Source organism: Mauremys mutica, chromosome 11, assembly GCF_020497125.1.
Source record: "Mauremys mutica isolate MM-2020 ecotype Southern chromosome 11, ASM2049712v1, whole genome shotgun sequence".
NCBI classification, from domain to species: Eukaryota; Metazoa; Chordata; order Testudines; family Geoemydidae; genus Mauremys; species Mauremys mutica.
In genome coordinates this window covers 69,482,290-69,500,888 of record NC_059082.1, presented here as the reverse complement: position 1 = coordinate 69,500,888, position 18,599 = coordinate 69,482,290, and the positions used below count along the sequence as shown (strand labels likewise).

The 18,599-nt window shown below is 43.1% G+C and overlaps 1 protein-coding gene across 5 annotated transcripts; it reads left to right on the top strand.

The window, feature by feature from the left end:
- The first annotated feature begins 112 nt into the window (after window positions 1-112).
- On the top strand, window positions 113-18,599 carry KNOP1 (lysine rich nucleolar protein 1). Of its 5 annotated transcripts, none has more exons than XM_044979457.1 (5): window positions 113-239; window positions 2,408-3,794; window positions 9,149-9,217; window positions 11,009-11,086; window positions 14,953-18,599. In XM_044979457.1, the coding sequence occupies exons 1-5, from the start codon at window positions 136-138 to the stop codon at window positions 15,262-15,264; spliced, it is 1,950 nt and encodes a 649-aa protein (XP_044835392.1). In that variant the 5' UTR covers window positions 113-135; the 3' UTR covers window positions 15,265-18,599. The 5 variants fall into 5 exon arrangements, with proteins under 5 accessions (XP_044835392.1, XP_044835391.1, XP_044835393.1 ...); XM_044979456.1 differs by having other exon boundaries at window positions 14,950-18,599; XM_044979458.1 differs by having other exon boundaries at window positions 115-198; window positions 14,950-18,599.

Here is an 18,599-nt window from a genome sequence, read left to right as displayed (position 1 = left end):
CTGGATTGCAGCTGATGCCGATGAATGTCTAGTTACCATCATCCTCAAACCGGGGGCTTATCAGGGGGCGCATGAAAGCCCAAATCTGCTCTGTCTCACGTAGCAACCTCCCCGCCCCCCCGCGGCCTTCCAAGAATGGATCCGTGTCAGCCCTGGGATGAACTAGGCCCGCAGCTGCTGCCCAGTGCGGCGCCACCGGTAGTAGCGCTGGGAGAGGCTGCAGCGTGGGTGGGTTCAAGGTGGTGTAGCCACTGTGTTGTCTAACCCTATGCCGCAGCCTCCTTTGGTGGAGCTGCATCAGTGGGGGGTTACAGTTCCTGTGTTTTCCAGTATAAGTGCATCCTTGGAGCTGTTTAGTGCTAAAGGTTTGTACAAGCAGTGAGTGCAGAGATCATTCTTCCGAGCATGGACGTGCAGGTCACATCCCCATGGCAGTGTTCCCTCCGGTTCAGCCGAAGCTCTGCACTGACTGATTTCCTTCCATTAGTTTACCCACTTTTCTCTCTCTGCTCTGAAGGCCTCTCTGGGTGGGTCTCAGTTAGAGCAGCAGATGGGAGTTCAGGAGCTGTGCAGCCAGGGAGAGCTGGTGGAAAACTGACAGGGCACAGGCCTCTATGCAAATGGCTTCTGCATCTGGGATCTTGGGGGATTTTTCCTGGTTTGGGGGAGGGCAACATTCCTGCTGGTTTTGTTGAGGGTCCACATGAACCATACCCCCCTGATGGGTTAATGTGTAGGAAAACTAGCAAATGAGGGTTTCCTGTCCCCTGCTCGTGAGGATACAGCTCAAAGTCTTTTTTTTTTTTTTAAAGAAGGACCCACTCTGATAAACGGAGAACACTGACAGAGCTGTCAATTCTGCATTTCCGCCTACATTTAGAGTATGACCTATCACTACAGCTCAGAGATGAGCTAACAAAGTCTTTAAAAAGTTGCTTTGGCTGCATATTTTGGGGCCTGTTCAGGCAGGATAGCTGCCTGCCAGGAGAAAGGGGGGAAAAAACCTACTAGGAACTCATTTTATGCTGCAGTCTGAGGGAGGTATCTGGACATATTAAATTCCACCACCTGAGTTGCCTCCTTAATACTTTGACTGGTGGCAGAATTCAGATCCACAAACATGTGGGCCATGGAAGCTCAAGTATAATGTCTTTGAAAGAGGGACAGTTGGTGTGGTAATAAGATTTAACCATCTCACTTTATTCCTTTCTCAAATGTTATTGTCCAGATCTGAAGCTGAAACAGTGTAATCTTCCATGCCTTGTTCACACTGGGAACAGCAAGCACTACATTAACCACAGAGGGGGATAAATTAAATGTGATTATAGTCAACTAGCTTGGTTCTGTCAGAGTCCCATATGATAGACAGCCAGTGGTGGGGAAGTAGCAAAGGAAGTGGTATTCCCACCCTGCTCCGATCAGAGTGTACAGATACTGTGTGGAGTCCAAACTTACCGATAAAACTCACCTCAGGAAATGGGCAATCAAACATAAGCTTAATCTTTTCCTCCAAGTATGACTGTTGCAAGGACTCATTTGTGCCTTCTGTCTTATGTTGTGGTTGGAGATAATTGAATCCACCTGTCAATGATTGCCTGCACCTTCATATTGGTTGTGAGCACCTGACAACAGGATGAATCTGAAGGTCCTTGTTTGCCTATGTAGGGCACAGTCTGCCCTCCTATTACAGAAAATTTTCTGTCGTGGTAGGGTTAGCATAGCTCAGAAAAGAATCCGTATTGACGGTGCTCAGGAAAATCATGCTAGTCCCAGCAGGCTTTCAATGTGTTTGTAGCTATCATAGTTCTCATTTGAGTGTGGACGGAGCCTTCATCTAGAGCAGTGTTTCCCAAACTTGGGACACCGCTTGTTTAAGGAAAGCCCCTGGTGGGCCGGGCCGGTTTGTTTACCTGCCGTGTCTGCAGGTTCGGCCAATCGTGACTCCAGGCCAATGGGAGCAACTGGAAGCAGTGGCCAGTACGCCCCTCAGCCCGCGCCGCTTCCAGCAGCTCCCATTGGCCTGGAGCAGCGAACTGTGGCTAGTGGGAGCCGTGATCGGCTGAACCTGTGGACGCGGCAGGTAAACAAACCGGCTCAGCCCACTAGGGGCTTTCCCTAAACAAGCGGCGTCCCAAGTTTGGGAAACACCGATCTAGAGAAATAGCTGATGGAGATAAACTTGTAAGAAATGTTTATAGCCTGATCTTCAGAGCTGTTCCTTGGACATTTAGATTAGGCTAAGGGAGCTGTGGATTCTGAGCATATTAGAAAATCAGACCAGTAGTCCCCCCTCCGCCCCTTCCATAGTTCAAGTAGAAATGACACTTTATAAGAGTGTGGAGCACTAAGCAGAAAGCTCTGTGTTGCAATACTAAAGCTGTGCACTAACCTGCAGTTTGTTTTCCAGAATGATAATAAATGAAGAGGGAGGGAGTGTTTGTGAGGAAACAACACAGAAAAAGAAAAAGAAAAAAGTGAAGAGCACTGGGAGTCAAACGGTCATCAAAATTGAAGACGACCTTCAATCTGACACGCAAGCAGAAACTAAGGTGAAGAAAAAGAAATGCGGAGCAGAAGAGGATTCAGATCAGTTAAATCTTAGTAAAAAGAAGAAGAAAGTTGGCTCCAAATTAAAGAAAAGAGCATGTGCTGACTGCCCTGTGACAATAGAAAGCAGTTCAGAGGCTGAGCCGGTAAAAGAAATAAAGGAGGAATCTAAAGTTTTCAAAAAGAAGTCAAAGAAAGGCCCAGGTCTTTCCTTGTTACCATTGGAAAATAATCAAGACAGTGATCAATACCTTCCAAAGAAATACACAATTCGTTCTCAGGAAAATACAGTCATTGGTAAAAAACACAGAGAGAGCATCTCCCAGGACTGTGAGGGTGACAATGAAGTAACCAAGAAAAAGAAGAAAAAGAAAGAGAGAGACATTTCTTCCTTACCTGTGATAGAAATTCCAGACAGTGATCATGAAATTTCTAATAAAAACCATAAAAAAATAAATAAAACCACTTTACAGGAAAAAGCACTTGCTGGTAAAAAACACAGAAAGGATATTGTCCAGAACACTTCAGGAGAGAGTGATGTAATGAAGAAGAAGAATAAGAAAAAGAAAGACAAACATGACTCCTTAACACTGGCAGGTAATCAGGACAAAAATCACAGTGTTTCTGAGGAGAACCTTTCAACACGAGACTTCAGAAAAAATCAAGAAACCAATTCCCAGGAAAACACATTCATAAGAAAAAAACAAAAAGAGAACAGTGTCCAGAACTCTGAAAGCGACAGAGAAGTAACCAAGAGGAAGAAAAAAAGCAAAGATTTTTCTTCCTTAACATGTGAGGATAATCAGGACCAAAGTCATGGAAATTCTAATAAACACCTTCCAGGAAAACAAAAAGCCAAGTCCCAGGAAAAAGCACTCGCTGGTAAAAAACACAGAGAGTATTCTGAAGATGACAGTGAGGTGACCAGGAAGAAAAAGAAAAAGATTCAGAAGGAAGAGGAGGAAGTAACTGAGCCTGTAAACCTTACGGATGAAGATGGGGAAATATCTGAAGGTGAAAAGATGACATCAATTAAAAGTAATAGAAAGAACAAAAAAAAGAAATCCAAACCAACAGAAGACCTTGCAGTGGATAATATAGATGGGGGACTTCATGAAAATAATGATGTGCACTGTGACAATAAGGATAAGAAAAGAAATAAACAGAGATCGCAGAACTGTGCCGAAGAGCCAAGATTGAAAAAGAAAAAGAAAAAGGTCATAGTAAAAACAGAAAATGAGGCAACGGTAAGCTCTAAATATTATCATCTTTTCATCTTTCCATCTTCCCACTGAGGCGCTCAAAGCTTTTTATGTACACGCGAAGAGTCCAATCTTGCCTGCTGTTCTGCATGGGTGGACTGTGCAGGTCCACATTTATATCATTGGGGCTGCAGTCAGGTGCAGGGTCAAACTGAGGAACAGACAGCAGGATCAGAGTTGAATGATATAAGCCTAACACCAGTCCTGAGAGGCAGAGAAGTATTTTATTTTTTTAATGCCTGTTGCTATAGCCACTTAGTGCTCTAATTACAAAAATGTAAAATGCACAAATTACTTCTGTAACTACCTGGAGGAGTTGACACAAAACCAAAGGCTGTGTCTATGCGCTGAACTTTCTCAGACCCATCCCACTGTTGATAGTAGCAGCCCTAGTGCAGAGTGGGGTACCAGTGTTATCACCACCATGCCATCTTGACCTGTGTCTCCATGACATGATGGTAAAATGCTAGTGTCTACCAGCACCTTGTCTATGCTCGGCCTTTTTCCCCCCTTAAGGTTCTCCTATTGTTGACACTGCTGAGCGGCTACCTATACTAGTGGTAGCAACTGTGGGAGAAGTTTAAGGGGAAAAAATGCCTTATGCGGACAAGACCTTTCAGGAAATCCCAAATGCGTGCAAGACCTCAAATATTGATCTGCAAACCCTGGTAGACCAAATGTTAGGATGAAACCTAAACCAAACCTCACTTGTTAATGAAACACAATAAACCCTAAATCAAAACAATCCATCAAAGGCTAAACAAAACAAACAGGTGTTTTTAAGAGATACGTAATCTAAAGCTCTAGAAGTCTGAGACTCAAGTTAGTTGGAGCAGAACTCCAGCTGATTGACTATTATTACGGAAATCCTATTAGGAATTCTTAAATTGTGGTGCCAGTTGAATAGCCAAATAAACTTGCTGTGGGGTGGAACGTACATGGAGATATGGTCTTGCTCATAGGATAATGAGGGCTGGGATGAATAGAAACACTTGTCTGATGTCCTTCTACAAACAATCCTCAAATTGAGCATTTTCAAAGGAATGTTTTTGCTCTGAAGTTTTTCTAAATGTTCAAATCTGTTTAACAGTAGTGAGAGCGAGTTACTATTTATATGATCATTTTATCACTTTCTCTCCTTACCCGATATAAGCAAAGGGGCTGAGAAACCCATAACTCCCGTTGAAGTCCATGGGAGCTGCATATGCTCGGCCCCTCTAAAACTCAGCCCCTAGATGACAATATTACTGTATGATACTCTGCACTTCCACAGAGCCTCTTATCTAAGCTCTACAAGAGCTTTACATACATTATGTCTCAACGACCCTTAGAAGTAATTACTACTCCAACTGCTTTACAGCAGGGAATACTTAGGCACAGATAAGATAGGACATACCCAAAGCCACACTGTGAGGCAGCAGAGCAGGGAATATAACTCACTGCCCCCTTAGTTTGTGCTCTAACCACTAATTCTCATTCCACTACTTAAATCTGTAAAATGAGCATCCTTCCTGGCTCAGGCTTCGCTCTGCCGCTGTGGTAGTTAGCACTCAGCGTGCTCCAGCAGTTGTTTGGAGAGTATTAGAGTTACTACCTCCTATATTTTTAAACACTGTCCGCAAGTTAGATTCATGATGGACTTTGGGGTTGCTTTGGACACCGTCTCCATTTAACGCGCTTCTGAGACAAAGCACTCAGTAAATCTGGTGTATTCTGCTTTGGTGTATTGCCATATACATTTCTTTGTGTTCTGTGGAATCCTGCAGAGCCGTCCAATGTCCAACACGTTCAATCATCTGTAGATTGCAGCGTACAAATGGAGTCTTCAGCTTACACGGCAGCATGGAATTGGGCTTTTTTTTAGTCACAAGGGTACATGTGTGTGAGTGCATGTACATTTATCATTGTGAGGAGGACAGTTGGAGCTGTAGCCTTCCTTATTAGGTTTTTCGTTTTGACCTTTAGAAGGATGAGATGGTTTTATTGCTGTGATAAATTTTCTAATTAAATTGTCATTGTCCTGATTAGACATTATTTGGATTTATGCAGCTGCTCACACGTGTGCACAGGCAAGATAAGCCTTACAGTGACAAATGCAGTAGCATGATGGTACTGGACAAGGAGGATGGAAAGCACAGCAAAGTGCCTTCCAAGCAACTGATTACTATTCTTACTGTTCGTGTTCAGTCCTTTGTAAATTAATAAAGAAATTACCGCAAAGACATTCCTCTGAATGTTTAAATGGCAGGGTAGTTCTGATCTGAAGAAATTTAGTTATTGTTACACTGCTGTAATAGATGATGGTGGTGCTGGTCCCCGGTTTAACTGCATTACAGTTCTGGACCAATTTCTAATCTCTAATGCATGTCACACACCACTGCATCTCTTCGAAAATCCACTGCTTTGCTTGTGCATGCAAGCCCCATAGCAAGTTTTTTGAAGACTATACACAGCAGTATCCAAGTTGTGGCTGAGATTCACATTTGTCTCCGTGACAAATTTGACTTGGTTGTAGGGTGACCAGACAACAAATGTGAAAAATCAGGACAGGAGGTAATAGGAGCCTATATAAGAAAGACCCAAAAATCAGGACTGTCCCTATAAAATCGGGACATCTGGTCACCCTACTTGGTTGGCAACAAGTCTTTACTAATGTTAGCTCTTATACATCATGTCTGTGAGCAATATGAACCACCACTTTGGATATGTAGAGGACATTCCAGCTCCTTCATTGTGGTCCAGAAATAGAAGCTGAAACTCAGAGCCTGTAAAACCTATATTTCTTGCAGGGAGTTGAGCCATCCCTAGTACTTCCTCCTTTTGAGGGTCTGACTGCACTGACCTTTAAAACACTGATATATTCCATGCTGCCGGCCAAATGAAAGCCTAAAGGGGCATGTGTGTAAGAGAGCACATGTCAGCGGTTACCAGGAAGCTCCAATCCTGTTCTGCTTGAATGAGTTTTGCTCTTGGTGTCAGTGAGAGTAGAATAGGGCTCTGAGGTACCCCCAGTTTCTCTGTACACTTTCAACAGGAAATAACTATTGTAACAATAGTTACCATGAATGCTAAAATGCTGGCCTTTTTAATGCATGCAGTGTAGTTGTAGCCTTGTTGGTTCCAAGATAAGCTTGTGTCTCTCACCAACAGAAGTTATTGGTCTAGTAAAAGATATTCTCTCACTCACCTGGCCTTTTTAAGGGCAGGCACTGTGTGTTATACATGCATAAACCTCACATATGCACATTCTCACTCAGTCTCACAAAAACAGTCCTCTTTTCATTTTGCAGCAAAGATACCACAGCAGAGTCTGCAGTGCCTTATGTGAATGTGACTTCATTACAATGATGGAGTCCAGTCACAGTTAATAGCCCTGAAATAAACCAAGACTATCCTGTACTGAAGAAATACGTTTGCTTCTTTTATATGGTGTTTACTTGTGACCTAATTTTATGAAGTGCTAACCACTCTCAGCTTCCATCATGTCCGGGAGAACTTCAGATTGGTACACCCTAAATAAAGGCCTGATCCTGCTAATTCTCCGTGGTCAGTAACCCACACTGGGTCAACCAGTCATCGGGCATTATCAACGGTAGATGCACACAGTTCTTCCTTTCTTTCCTGCCACCTACCCTTCAGACTAAAATCACTGCAACTCTGTTTGGTTTGTTGCTGTCATCACTGTTTTCCCTTTTGTTTTAAAGAAATCTGAAGAGACAGTACTAGGCCACGTAGAAGTAAACTGGATACTTCATTTTTGTTCAGAGAATGAGCTCTCATTGTGGAAAGCATTTCTTTCTCCTGTTGGGGTTAGACCAGGGGTGGGCAAACTTTTTGGGGCGAGGGCCACATCTGGGTGAGGAAATTGTATGCAGGGCCGGGGCAGGGGGGGTGGAGTGCGGGATGTGGAGGAAGGGGCTCAGGACAAGGGATTGGGGCAGAGAAGGGGTGCAGAGTGTAAGAGGGGGCTCAGGGAAGGGGGTTGGGGTACAGGAGGGGTGCGGAGTGCAGGATGGGGCTCAGGGCAGGGAGTTGGGGTGCACGGGGTGCAGGGTGCAGTAGGGAGCTCAGGGCAGGGAGTTGGAATGCACAGGAGTGCAGAAAGGGGCTCAGGGCAGGGAGTTGGGTGCAGGAGGGGTGCGAGGTACAGGCAGAGGGCTTAGGGCAGGAAGTTGGGGGGCGGGGGGCAGGAGGGGTTTGAGCTCCAGCCCGGTGCCGCTTACCTAAAGTGGCTCCGGGGTGGCAGTGGCGCACACCAGGGCCAGGGCAGGCTCCCTGCATGCCTGCCCTGTCCCCACGCCACTCCAGGAAGTGCTGCGCCCCCTGGGGGGGGGCAGAGGGCTCTGTGTGCGCACATGGAGCCGTTTGCCTCCCGGCCCGGGGGCTGCTTCTGAGAGCAGCGCCGGGCCCGCAGCACCACCAGGGGTAATCCCGCGGGCTGGATCCAAAGCCCTGAAGGGCCGGATCCGGCCCGCGGGCCATAGTTTGCCCATCCTTGGGTTAGACGTATTTGTGTGTATGTGAATTCAGTGTATAAAAAGGTAGATATGGAAAATGAGTTAAATTATCCGTAGGTTGGTTGGGGAAAAACCCTCAACAGAAATAGCAATCTCTGTGAGCATAAGTCTCTTACAAATCTTCTCCTTGTCCTAGCATTCCTTCATTATTTCATGCTTGAATTATCTAACATTCTCAATTAATCTTTCCTCTGGACACCTTCTCTCAGCTAGTCAGACCATTGTGGCTCAGTTCATTTTCCTATCCCAGCCTCTCCATTACTTACCCAACACATTGGCTGCCCATTAATCTCATCTTTGTAACTGCTTTTTCAGAGTTGTCCTTATAGTGGGGCTGCTTACCTTAGTGAGTGGGTTTCTGTGTGTTCTCAGTGTTGGTTATGTTTGTGTCACAGATTTGATGCTGGTAACCCACTCCTTTTATCTGCAGATTCAAAATACAGTAACAGATTTTTTTTTTTACCAAACTCTTTAATCTGAAATGCCTCTGTCTCCATCTTCTGCGCAACAGTTAAGTGTATATTCCCCATTTCTTTTACAGGGTCTCAGGTGTCCCTGATAACTCTGCTTTTTCAGAGAGTCCGTTGTGCAAAGCTTTGGCAGATGTATCTCCCCATTGATGGAAATCTCTCCACAAGGACATGCACAGGCCAAATTGTCACTTTCAGTTTAGAATTTGACTGTTTCCATTTACCTGATTTTGCAACACTGCACTGTGTCTATTAGGCAATGTTCTCAAATTTGTCACTGCCACTATGTAAATTGCAGTTAAAATGAGTGTATAGTCATACTTATATTCAAGTTTATATCTTTGTTTTGCAGGAATGCAAGGATGATGTAACAGTGGTAAAGGAAAGGAAAGGAAACTGCGATGAAATAAATATAGACAAGGTATAGACTCATTTCTATATACTGTGTAGCTTTGTGTAACGTCAAATCCTAGTAGTAGGTGTGTCTGGATCTAGCAAGCCACATGAATGTGCAGATAAGAAATTGCAATGATTGTTGTTGTGCGCACACATGCGAGAGATTACTACTTACCAGATGGAATATGCTGCATCTTCCATAAGCCAAGCACTAAAGCAGGGTAAAATCTGGGGCATGTTGCTGCAGTGGATGCCAAAGGGTTTGAAGTAGATGATCAGATTTAATGCTCACTTGTCAATGTCTCATCTATGCTGGTAATTTGTGTATTTGTTACCTGCCGTGGACTTTGTGCCAAGAAAATTCAGTCCCGTTTGGAAGGCTTAATATAGGGCTGTCGAGTGATTAGAAGTGCTGTTAAACAATAATAGAATACCATTTATTTAAATAGTTTTGGATGTTTTCTACATTTTCAAATACATTGATTTCAATTACAACACAGAATACAAAGTGGACAGGGCTCACTTCATATTATTTTTTATTACAAATATTTGCACTGTAAAAACAAAAGATATAGTATTTTTCAATTCACCTAGTACAAGTACTGTAGTGCTATCTCTTTATTGTGAAAGTTGAACTTAAAAATTTAGAATTATGTACCAAAAAAACCTGCATTCACAAAAAAAAGTAAAATTTTAGAGCCTACAAATCCACTCAATCCTACTTCAGCCAATTGCTCAGACAAGATTGGATACAATTTGCAGGAGATAATGCTGCCCGCTTCTTGTTTCCAATGTCACCTGAAAGTGAGAACAGATGTTCGCATGGCACTGTTGTAGCTGGCGTCACAAGGTATATTTACATGCCAGATGCGCTAAAGATTCATATGTCCCTTCATGCTTCAACCATCATTCCAGAGGACGTGAGTCCATGCTGATGACTGGTTCTGCTCGATAACAATCCAAAGCAGAGCAGACCGACACACATTCATTTTCATCATCTGAGTCAGATGCCACCAGCAGAAGGTTGATTTTCTTTTTTGGTGGTTTGGATTCTGTAAGTTTCTTTTTTGGTGGTTCGGAATGTTGCTCTTTTAAAACTTTTGAAAGCATGCTCCACACCTCATCCCTCTCAGATTTTGGACAGCACTTCAGAGTCTTAAACCTTGGGTCGAGTGCTGTAGCTGTTGATTTAGAAATCTGACATTGGTACCTTCTTTGCATTTTGTCAGATCTGCAGTGAAAGTGTTCTTAAAATGAACATGGGCTGGGTCATCATTTGAGACTGCTATAACATGAAATGTATGGCAGAATGCGGGTAAAACAGAACAGGAGACATACAATTCTCCCCCAAAGAGTTCAGTCACAAATGTAAAAAAGTAAAGTGAGCACTGTAAACTTTGTATTCTGGGTTGTAATAGAAATCTATATATTTGAAAATGTAGAAAAACATCCAAAATATTTAATACATTTCAATTGGTATTCTATTGTTTAACAGTGTGATTAATCGTGATTTTTTTTGTGTGTTAATCGGGTGAGTTAACTGCGATTAATCAACAGCGCTAATTAATACATTTAATAAATAGAGTTAATATTTTGCAGTTATTTGTAAGAAATGTTAATGTTGGAAATTAATAATGGCTTTATCTTCTGAAATCGAGTGCGCAAAAGGCTACAATGCTAACTTTTAGTTAAGGTACAAGGCAGGTTTTCAACAAGTCACTTTTTCTTGTCATCTCATTCTTATGTCATGAATTCAGTTAACCAGAATTTCACCCACAAACCAGTATCTTGTGCGTTTTATTTTTCTTCCTTTTAGGTTCGACGGCAAGCTCTGCAAGAAGAGATTGATAGAGAATCTGGCAAAACGAAGGTTTTCAGAAACAAAGTGGAATCTGTACGTATGAGCCTAGAGCTTGATCTGATGGGATAATGTGTCCACAGCACCGCTCGTGAAAATGCACCACATCCTTCTCTGTATGCTAGTCATGTATGCCACTTGGCACACAACCCCCTCTCCTGCAAATTTGAGGCCATACTACAGAACAAATTAGTCCAATCCCAAGAGGCTGTGGGAGCAGACTAGCCAACTCCAATAGCAGTGGGATTGTACAGAGCTCTAATTCCCATCACTAGTCCTGAATAGTAGCATTTTCCCTGCTCCCTCTGGAAAATTAGCCAAGATGAATTTGCTGCAAAATCATTTTCTATTTATTGTGGAATATAAATAACACTAACCCCTGCATATAGTTGTCACTGGGAGTAGAGTTAGCACATAGTTTGCTGGTAGAAATGGAGAGTTGGGAGCTAGTCCCAAGTGACTGAGCAGCATCAAACCCAACCAGCTTGTTTTATAGTCTCCATGATGACTTGGTAGACACTCTGATCACTCACAAGTAGGTGGCTTGCTGTGCATGTCAAGGGGCAGAAGCACTTCTTCTGGGAAGGAAGTTCTCTTGGGGCGAGGGAATGGAGAAACTGACACATCCATTTGAAAAGCTTGCTGTCTCCTTTAAACAAATAATGTAACCTGGTACTTCAGCTCAAGTATGTGAGTGGGAGCGGGAAGGCCAAAAGGGGACTAAGAAAATATAGTGCAGATGCCCCCTTCCCCTGTCAGTCAAGTTTTCACCTTCCACGGCTCACACCTATGTCTCTGTAGAGCTTGTCTTGGTGCTTTGTCTTTGCCTCTTCTGCTCCCTGGCAGATTTAGGAGTGGAACATCTGTCAGCTGCTGTAATTGCTGGCCTTTAACCGGGGTGGTGGGATTCAGAAAGGGGAGGGGGCCTTATTAGTATCCCAGATTATCTCCGCTGTCTGTGAACTGCACAAGACGACTGCCACAGTTCTAGTAAAGTATGAACGTACATGAATCAAATGGCCAAAATCTATAAAACGTGTCACTTTTTGCATAGGGGAGGGGATTGGGAAGAGAACTCTGCTTTTATTTCAAGGTATGACTTGAAACGATCTAGCTAAATGGCTCTGAAGTCATTCAGAAAATGACATGTTGGCAGGGAATCCCAGTCCTTTGATGCTGAACTATCAGTGGTTATGAGCACATGGCAGAATAGGAGCTATGGAGACTAATTAGTGAGCTTCACAAAGAGCAAGCTGGAAATGCTGCAGTAAAAGCAATGTGTAGTAATTGCCAGCAGTTAACTTAAAAAAATATAGGGTTTGAAAAGGTGTAATTATTTCTGCATCTGTGCTGATATGTATCCTCCACCTCCCAGAAAGAATGTTTGTGTGTCAGACACTGATTTACAGCAGCTGTAGAACAGTATTATGAAAATTCTACAAAAGCTGAAATATCAATGAGGTGGTTTGTATCCTGTTCAAAGTGAAACTCCTCAGGAAGGTGGAAAGTCTGCTTTTAAAAGCAGACAGCCTAGTCTAGGTCGAATTAAAAGACTCTACGCCCACTGGCTATGTATCATGTACAAAACCCTTCCCAGATTGCTGCCACTATTGCAGTGTGTATCATCTTGGCCGTCTGGTGAAGATGGGGGTTTCAGAGGAGTGGGCTACATACAACTTAACTATATATAAAAGAGGTGACTCTGGCTGATGTGGCGCTGCATTGTTTGACACCCGTGAATGCTCCTACCACTGGAGCAGAACTCCTTCCTCCTGCTTTAGTTAGCAGCTGAAGCATGGAGACAAACTACAGCAGTTGCCAGTGGTCCTAGGGGCTGAGTGTGTGTTTTTAATGTTGTGCCTGTAGAGGATAGTTAACTAGTGGGGGGAGAAATTAGTGCTTAGAACCTATGGGCCAGATTTGGTTGTCTTCATAGTTAACTTTTTATTAGAAAAAGTTGCTGAGCTTTTTAATACTTACCTCTGCATAAGGAAAATAAAAATAGAGGACAAGTCTGAAACCTTTTCTAGAAAAGCTAAGCAGCCAGCTCATTAGAATAACTAAAGTGTGGCTAGAGGTGGTTTTTTATGTCTTTGGGAATTTATCAGAAAAGAGTCCAGATGACAGAGAAGTTGAATGCCTAAAGATAAAGGGGAAAGAGACACTGGAGACAAAACAAGAATGAACATGGTGTCGTGACTGCATATTTAGCTATATGGATGTCCTGCTGGATGCAGTCTATTGTCACTGTGATCTTAAAATGGATCATGATGCACCTTTTGTTCCATTTGCAACCCTCTCTGTATTGGTTACCACGGCTTTGAAAACAGTCATTGAACATTCTTTGACTTATCTCTGAAGGTTCACTGGAGCATCAGTCCATAATCTGACAGACTACACACTGTCCTATTACGTAATTGGGAAGTAAATGCTGTAATTGTACATACATGGCTTATCCTCTGGCCTGGTCTATGCTGGGAGGAGAAAGGGGGAAATCGATCTAAGTTATGCAATTTCAGCTATGTGAATAATGTAGCTGAAGACAACATACTTAGATCGACTTACCGTGGTGTTTTCACTGCAGTGAGTCGACTGCTGCTGCTCCCCTGTCGACTCCACCTGTGCCTCTTGTGGCAGTGGAGTACCGGAGTCGACGGGAGAGCGCTCGGGGATTGATTTATCACGTCTAGACTAGACACAATAAATTGATCCCTACTGGATCGATTGCTGCCCGCCGATCTGGCAGGTAGTATAGACATACCCTTAGTTTATATTTACTGCATTGAGGCAAAGCAAGGGTGCAATATTTTGAAATGAGTATGTGGTAAACTGTGCTGTATTAGTTCTAGACAGGAGATGAAGCACTTATTTTAATACTAGACAAAGCCTAAGTAATTTAGGCTGTAGCTTTTATTCTGCCCTTCAGAAGTTCTGAAAATAGTGGGCAGTGATTGTAATTGTGCAAAACACAGTAGTGATCATTTTAGTAATCTGAGACAGACAAACAGTAGGAAGTACTCGGGAGTCAATTCTGGGCACCTATTAATGCCTAGCTGTTCTAATATGTAGTTGCACCTTCAGTTTCCTTCTCCTTTAGATCATCATGGGCTAGATCATGTACAGTGCTGTGTGGGGTTGAGGCTGTTCAGCACCTTACAGATTCGGGGCCTACATTTGTACTCAGCATTGCTGAATGCTAGAGCAGCAGCAAAGCCCCTCCGTACTATTTCATTAACAGAAGCAGTTATGATTGGCTGTGCCAGCACGATGAAACCACTCAAGCCTGCCTCTAGAAGGGTTCAAAACTCCCTGTCGCACACACTGAACAGTTTTTGAAAGAAATATAGTAGGTGGATCTCTTCACGGGTGTCTTTCCTTGCAATTCCTATCTCCTCTTTAGGCAGTGTACATTCCTTGTTCAAAGATGCTTAAAATGTCGCCCCCTTAGTTGCTTCAAGACTTGTAGATTTTAGTGGCTGCAAACGCCAATGGGATTGGGTTCATGGTGGTGTTTCTGATAGTTGGATCCTGAGGGTTACCCCATTCAAACCTCCACCTCCATAGTTCCCCCCTCAGGTGGTAAGGAGACTTCTGAGCATCATATGATTACACAATTAATGCAGCCATTTCCTTACCCTGTGCTTCCCTGAAGTAGAGCATGGAGCAGGCAGAGAGATGGGATGCAGAAGTAGGAAGAGAACAATTTCTCCATCCCTGGCCTTAGCTCACTCCCAAGGTATGCTAGGACCCCACTACGGTTTTTGTGTCTGTCACAAGCTTTATGGCCTACTGCTTGTTGCAACCCTTAAAGTTGGTGTCATTTAATGTTGTGATTCTATGAGTTTATGGATAATAGATATAGTTCAGGTAAAACTTCCTAAACGTCTTGTTTTATTCAGCAGGATATAAAGTTTGGCCAGTGGAGCACAGCTTCTTTTGAAAATTCAGACCAAAAAACAAAATTCCTTAAACTGATGGGTGGTTTTAAAAAGGGTTCTGCCTCAAGCCAGGATCCACCAGGAACCACAGAAAAACCAAACATGGCTCTGAACAGGAAAGGTGAGGAAACCTTAAAGCAGACCCTGCAAATGGAGTTTGAGAAAGCAGTAAACTTGAAGCAACATAGAGGAATTGGCCTTGGATTCCAGCCTATTGCCAACAAAAAAGTGTACATAGATAAATATGTTTCTAAATCTATTAAATTTGAGGACTAAACTTTATTGCAGCAACGTGAGGGGGAATGAAAAACCATTCAGACTTGCTTTCTACAGTTTTTTCTTGGGATGAAACCAAGTTCAACACCCAGTTTGTCACTTAAGAGCACCAAGTGATGATGTGACTAGAAATCTCAGTGCACATGGAACTACGTTCTAACCACAGCTGAATGACAAATCCCAATGTATCTTGGAGGTCTGCCAGTATGTTCTTTAGTATTGGGGAGAAAATCTCCTTCAGCAAAGGTTTGAGACTTGCAGCTGTAGCCTGTAGCTGTTTAAATCTTGTAAATATTTATTTAGACTCTTAGAATGCAGAACGTATAAAACCCTTTTTAATACATTTTAGTGACTCAAGGGCAACATAATGGTTCCTTTGCGGTTTTACAGTCCATCATGTAAAATCCTCACATACATTTTTCTGCTGGTGTGGTGCCAAATTATGGCCTTTTGCACTGAAAGAAACATTATAGGTAAGTCTAGAATTTGATCAACAGGCTACTTTTTGTTTGCAAATCTCATGGTTTTTTTAAGTGGTCTCAATAGCTTTTTCCTTTTAAAAAATGCCACAAGCCAAATCATTTTTACTTCCCAAGCTCTCACAAGCAACATTTTATTTCAACATCAAAAACCCAGTTAGTGACTATCTAAGGTAGCTGTGCCGATGAATCTTGGTTATAATTTCTGTGCATCAGTTAAGCATGGCAAGACATGGATAGTAACTTTCAGTGAGTCACTGAGCTACGCTTAATTTCTACTTCTTCCTTGCTAACTAACACTGTTCACTATTTGTGTTAATCTGTGTTGGTAGCTTTGCTTTAAGGGGCAAATCCTGGTCCTAGTAAACTGGCAGAATTCCCAGTGGCTAGTGTGGCCAAGACTGTTTCTCAGAACTGCACAACCCGCATGAAGGTCAGTCATAGACCTGCATGAATGAAATTCCTGTTTCTTAAGCGTTGGATTAACTCCTACATGTAATGTTGCACAGTCACATTTTCACTGGCTGTGTACAAGAGAGCATGAACTGTAGAAATGCAATTGTATATTTATTCAATCTATGCATACTTAGAACTCCAGAGAGCCTGAATCAGTAAGGATGTTGTTGTCGCCTTGAAACTCTGAAAAGCTGTGTGTATGAACTGGTTTAATACTCTCACTTAGTGTCCTGCCACTGGTTACTGTAAAGTGACTATAAAAATGGCAGCATGGCCACTTCCTGGGTCCAGCATTTCCACACCATATGGCTCAGTTTACAAGGTAAAAGGCAAATTATTTTCCCCACTTACTGTTTTGCAGATGCTCAGTTGTTTCTCATTGCTCTCTGACAGGCAGGATGATGTCCACCCAGGTTTTCCCAGTTGCTAGGCCTCCCTCCTCTGCTTCGCCAGCCATTGCTCTGAAACAAGTGTTAGCCTGCTCTTCTGTACCCCCTTGAGAGGGCAAGTCTCTTGGCAAAGTCTGGTCTGTGTGTACAGAAAACCCCAGGAGTGATCCAATGGCTTTTTAGGTAACTCCTATAAAGGGAGATTAAAGCCACCAGATGAGTAGGAAGCCCCCACTAATCCAGTCCAGTACCTCACAAGGAAAAGGGGGCGTGGTGACCTCTCTTCCCTCACTGAAATGTTGAATCCTTTCCTCTGCAGGGGCTGAGGCTGCCTCAGGTCAAACTCCTCCCTTTGCTGTGTGGGTTACAGCCCTGGACTGCCTCAGGCAGAGCCTCCACCCCTCACATTGGACTCTCCCCACTCCAGCCAAGTGGCTGGCTTGCCCGTCACAGCCCTGTGATTGGCTTTAGCTCTTGCCTCGCTCTTTTCAGGCAGCAGAGATTTCTCACTAAACAGAAACATCAAGGTCTGTAGAATGCTACTGCTAGACCCACATTCCAACTTTAACCTTCTCTGGCCAAGACATGAAGAGTGCCAGCTGTGCTGCTGGAGACACCTTCCTTTGTTTTGCTCTGAGCAAGGCAAGAGTCAAACTGGAGAAGCAGAGGAAGGAGTGGGAAAAATCTTGGCTGGTGATTTGGTCAGCATAGGAGTGGAAGAGGGAAACCAACATCTGCACTGTGAGCCACAGCAAGGTTAGCCTGGGATCTGAAAGTCAAGCTGGCTTGACGCAGGTAGCACACCTCTACAACAAAGATGCTGCAGGCTCTATTACTGTTTAACCTGTGTCATCAACTGAGGCCTTGCTCTCAGGCGTGTAACCAAGAGTATCAACTGAGGAGTTTCACAGGTTGCTTTGCCATTGGAACATAATGATGAGTCCAGTTCACTCTCCTCTACTTGGGCTGGTTCTGCAGAGCAGCAGAAGCAGCACTGCTGAGCATGGAGACCATTTTTAGTCACTTTCAATAGAGTCACACTATGCACCTTCCTTTCTTGTTTACTGAGGCTTGTTTCAGCAAGGGGTGTGTGTAGAATTAGTCCCCTCAGTGCTTTTCAGACTTGTATATTAAATAAGACGGCAGGATCTGAACATTGATAGCCTTGTTCTGTGAGGAGCCCTACTTTGGCCCCTGCGCTAGCTATATGTAACATGCACATTCCTGTGTCTTTCCTTTGCATTTTGCAGCTGTAATGTTTTAAGATATTTGTATATATTTATAATGAAAACATTTTATTCTTTGTACCTAAACTTCATTTTACTGTAGCTTTGAAATTAAGCAATGGTTTTTAATGAGACTGGGTGTGTTCATTTATTTCCCAATTTAGATCTTTGTACTTAGCAAAGGCACCTTGTCTGTCACTGTACAGCTACATGGGTGTGGAAGAACACAAGTAAAAAAACAGAACAATATGGTGAAAATCTTATATGGCCAGTATAGTTCAATGTACAACTGGATGTACTAATGCCATTATTTTACCATGCTTGTGTATTTGACCTAATTCCTTACAGGCAAATTACAACCTGGTGACAGGGTTAGAATAACTGTATGACAAGCTGAGACACCATCCTCACTTCATAAATGTTATGTAGTGTTCCTACAACTTTTTCTTTCCCCCTCTATGTAGCCTGCACAGGGTCCTACTTCAATTCACTTAGCCACAACCTGATCACTAGATATATTTCTTGGGTTTTCGCTCATTAACATCTAAGAGAAAATCAGGGCAAGAGCAAGGAAAGAATAATAATTTTTGGTGCACTGCATTGCTAGCATCGGGGTATATAATGGCAGGGTTTGTGGACCTGGCTTAAATCAACTGCCAAACTAAGTAACCCTGAAAATGTGTAAATGCTATGGACAATTTAAAAGCTATTGGTTAAGAAAAATTGAGGCTCAGAGGCCTCAGACTTCTGTTTGATTATAAAATAGGTTGCAGAGCTGTTCAGTA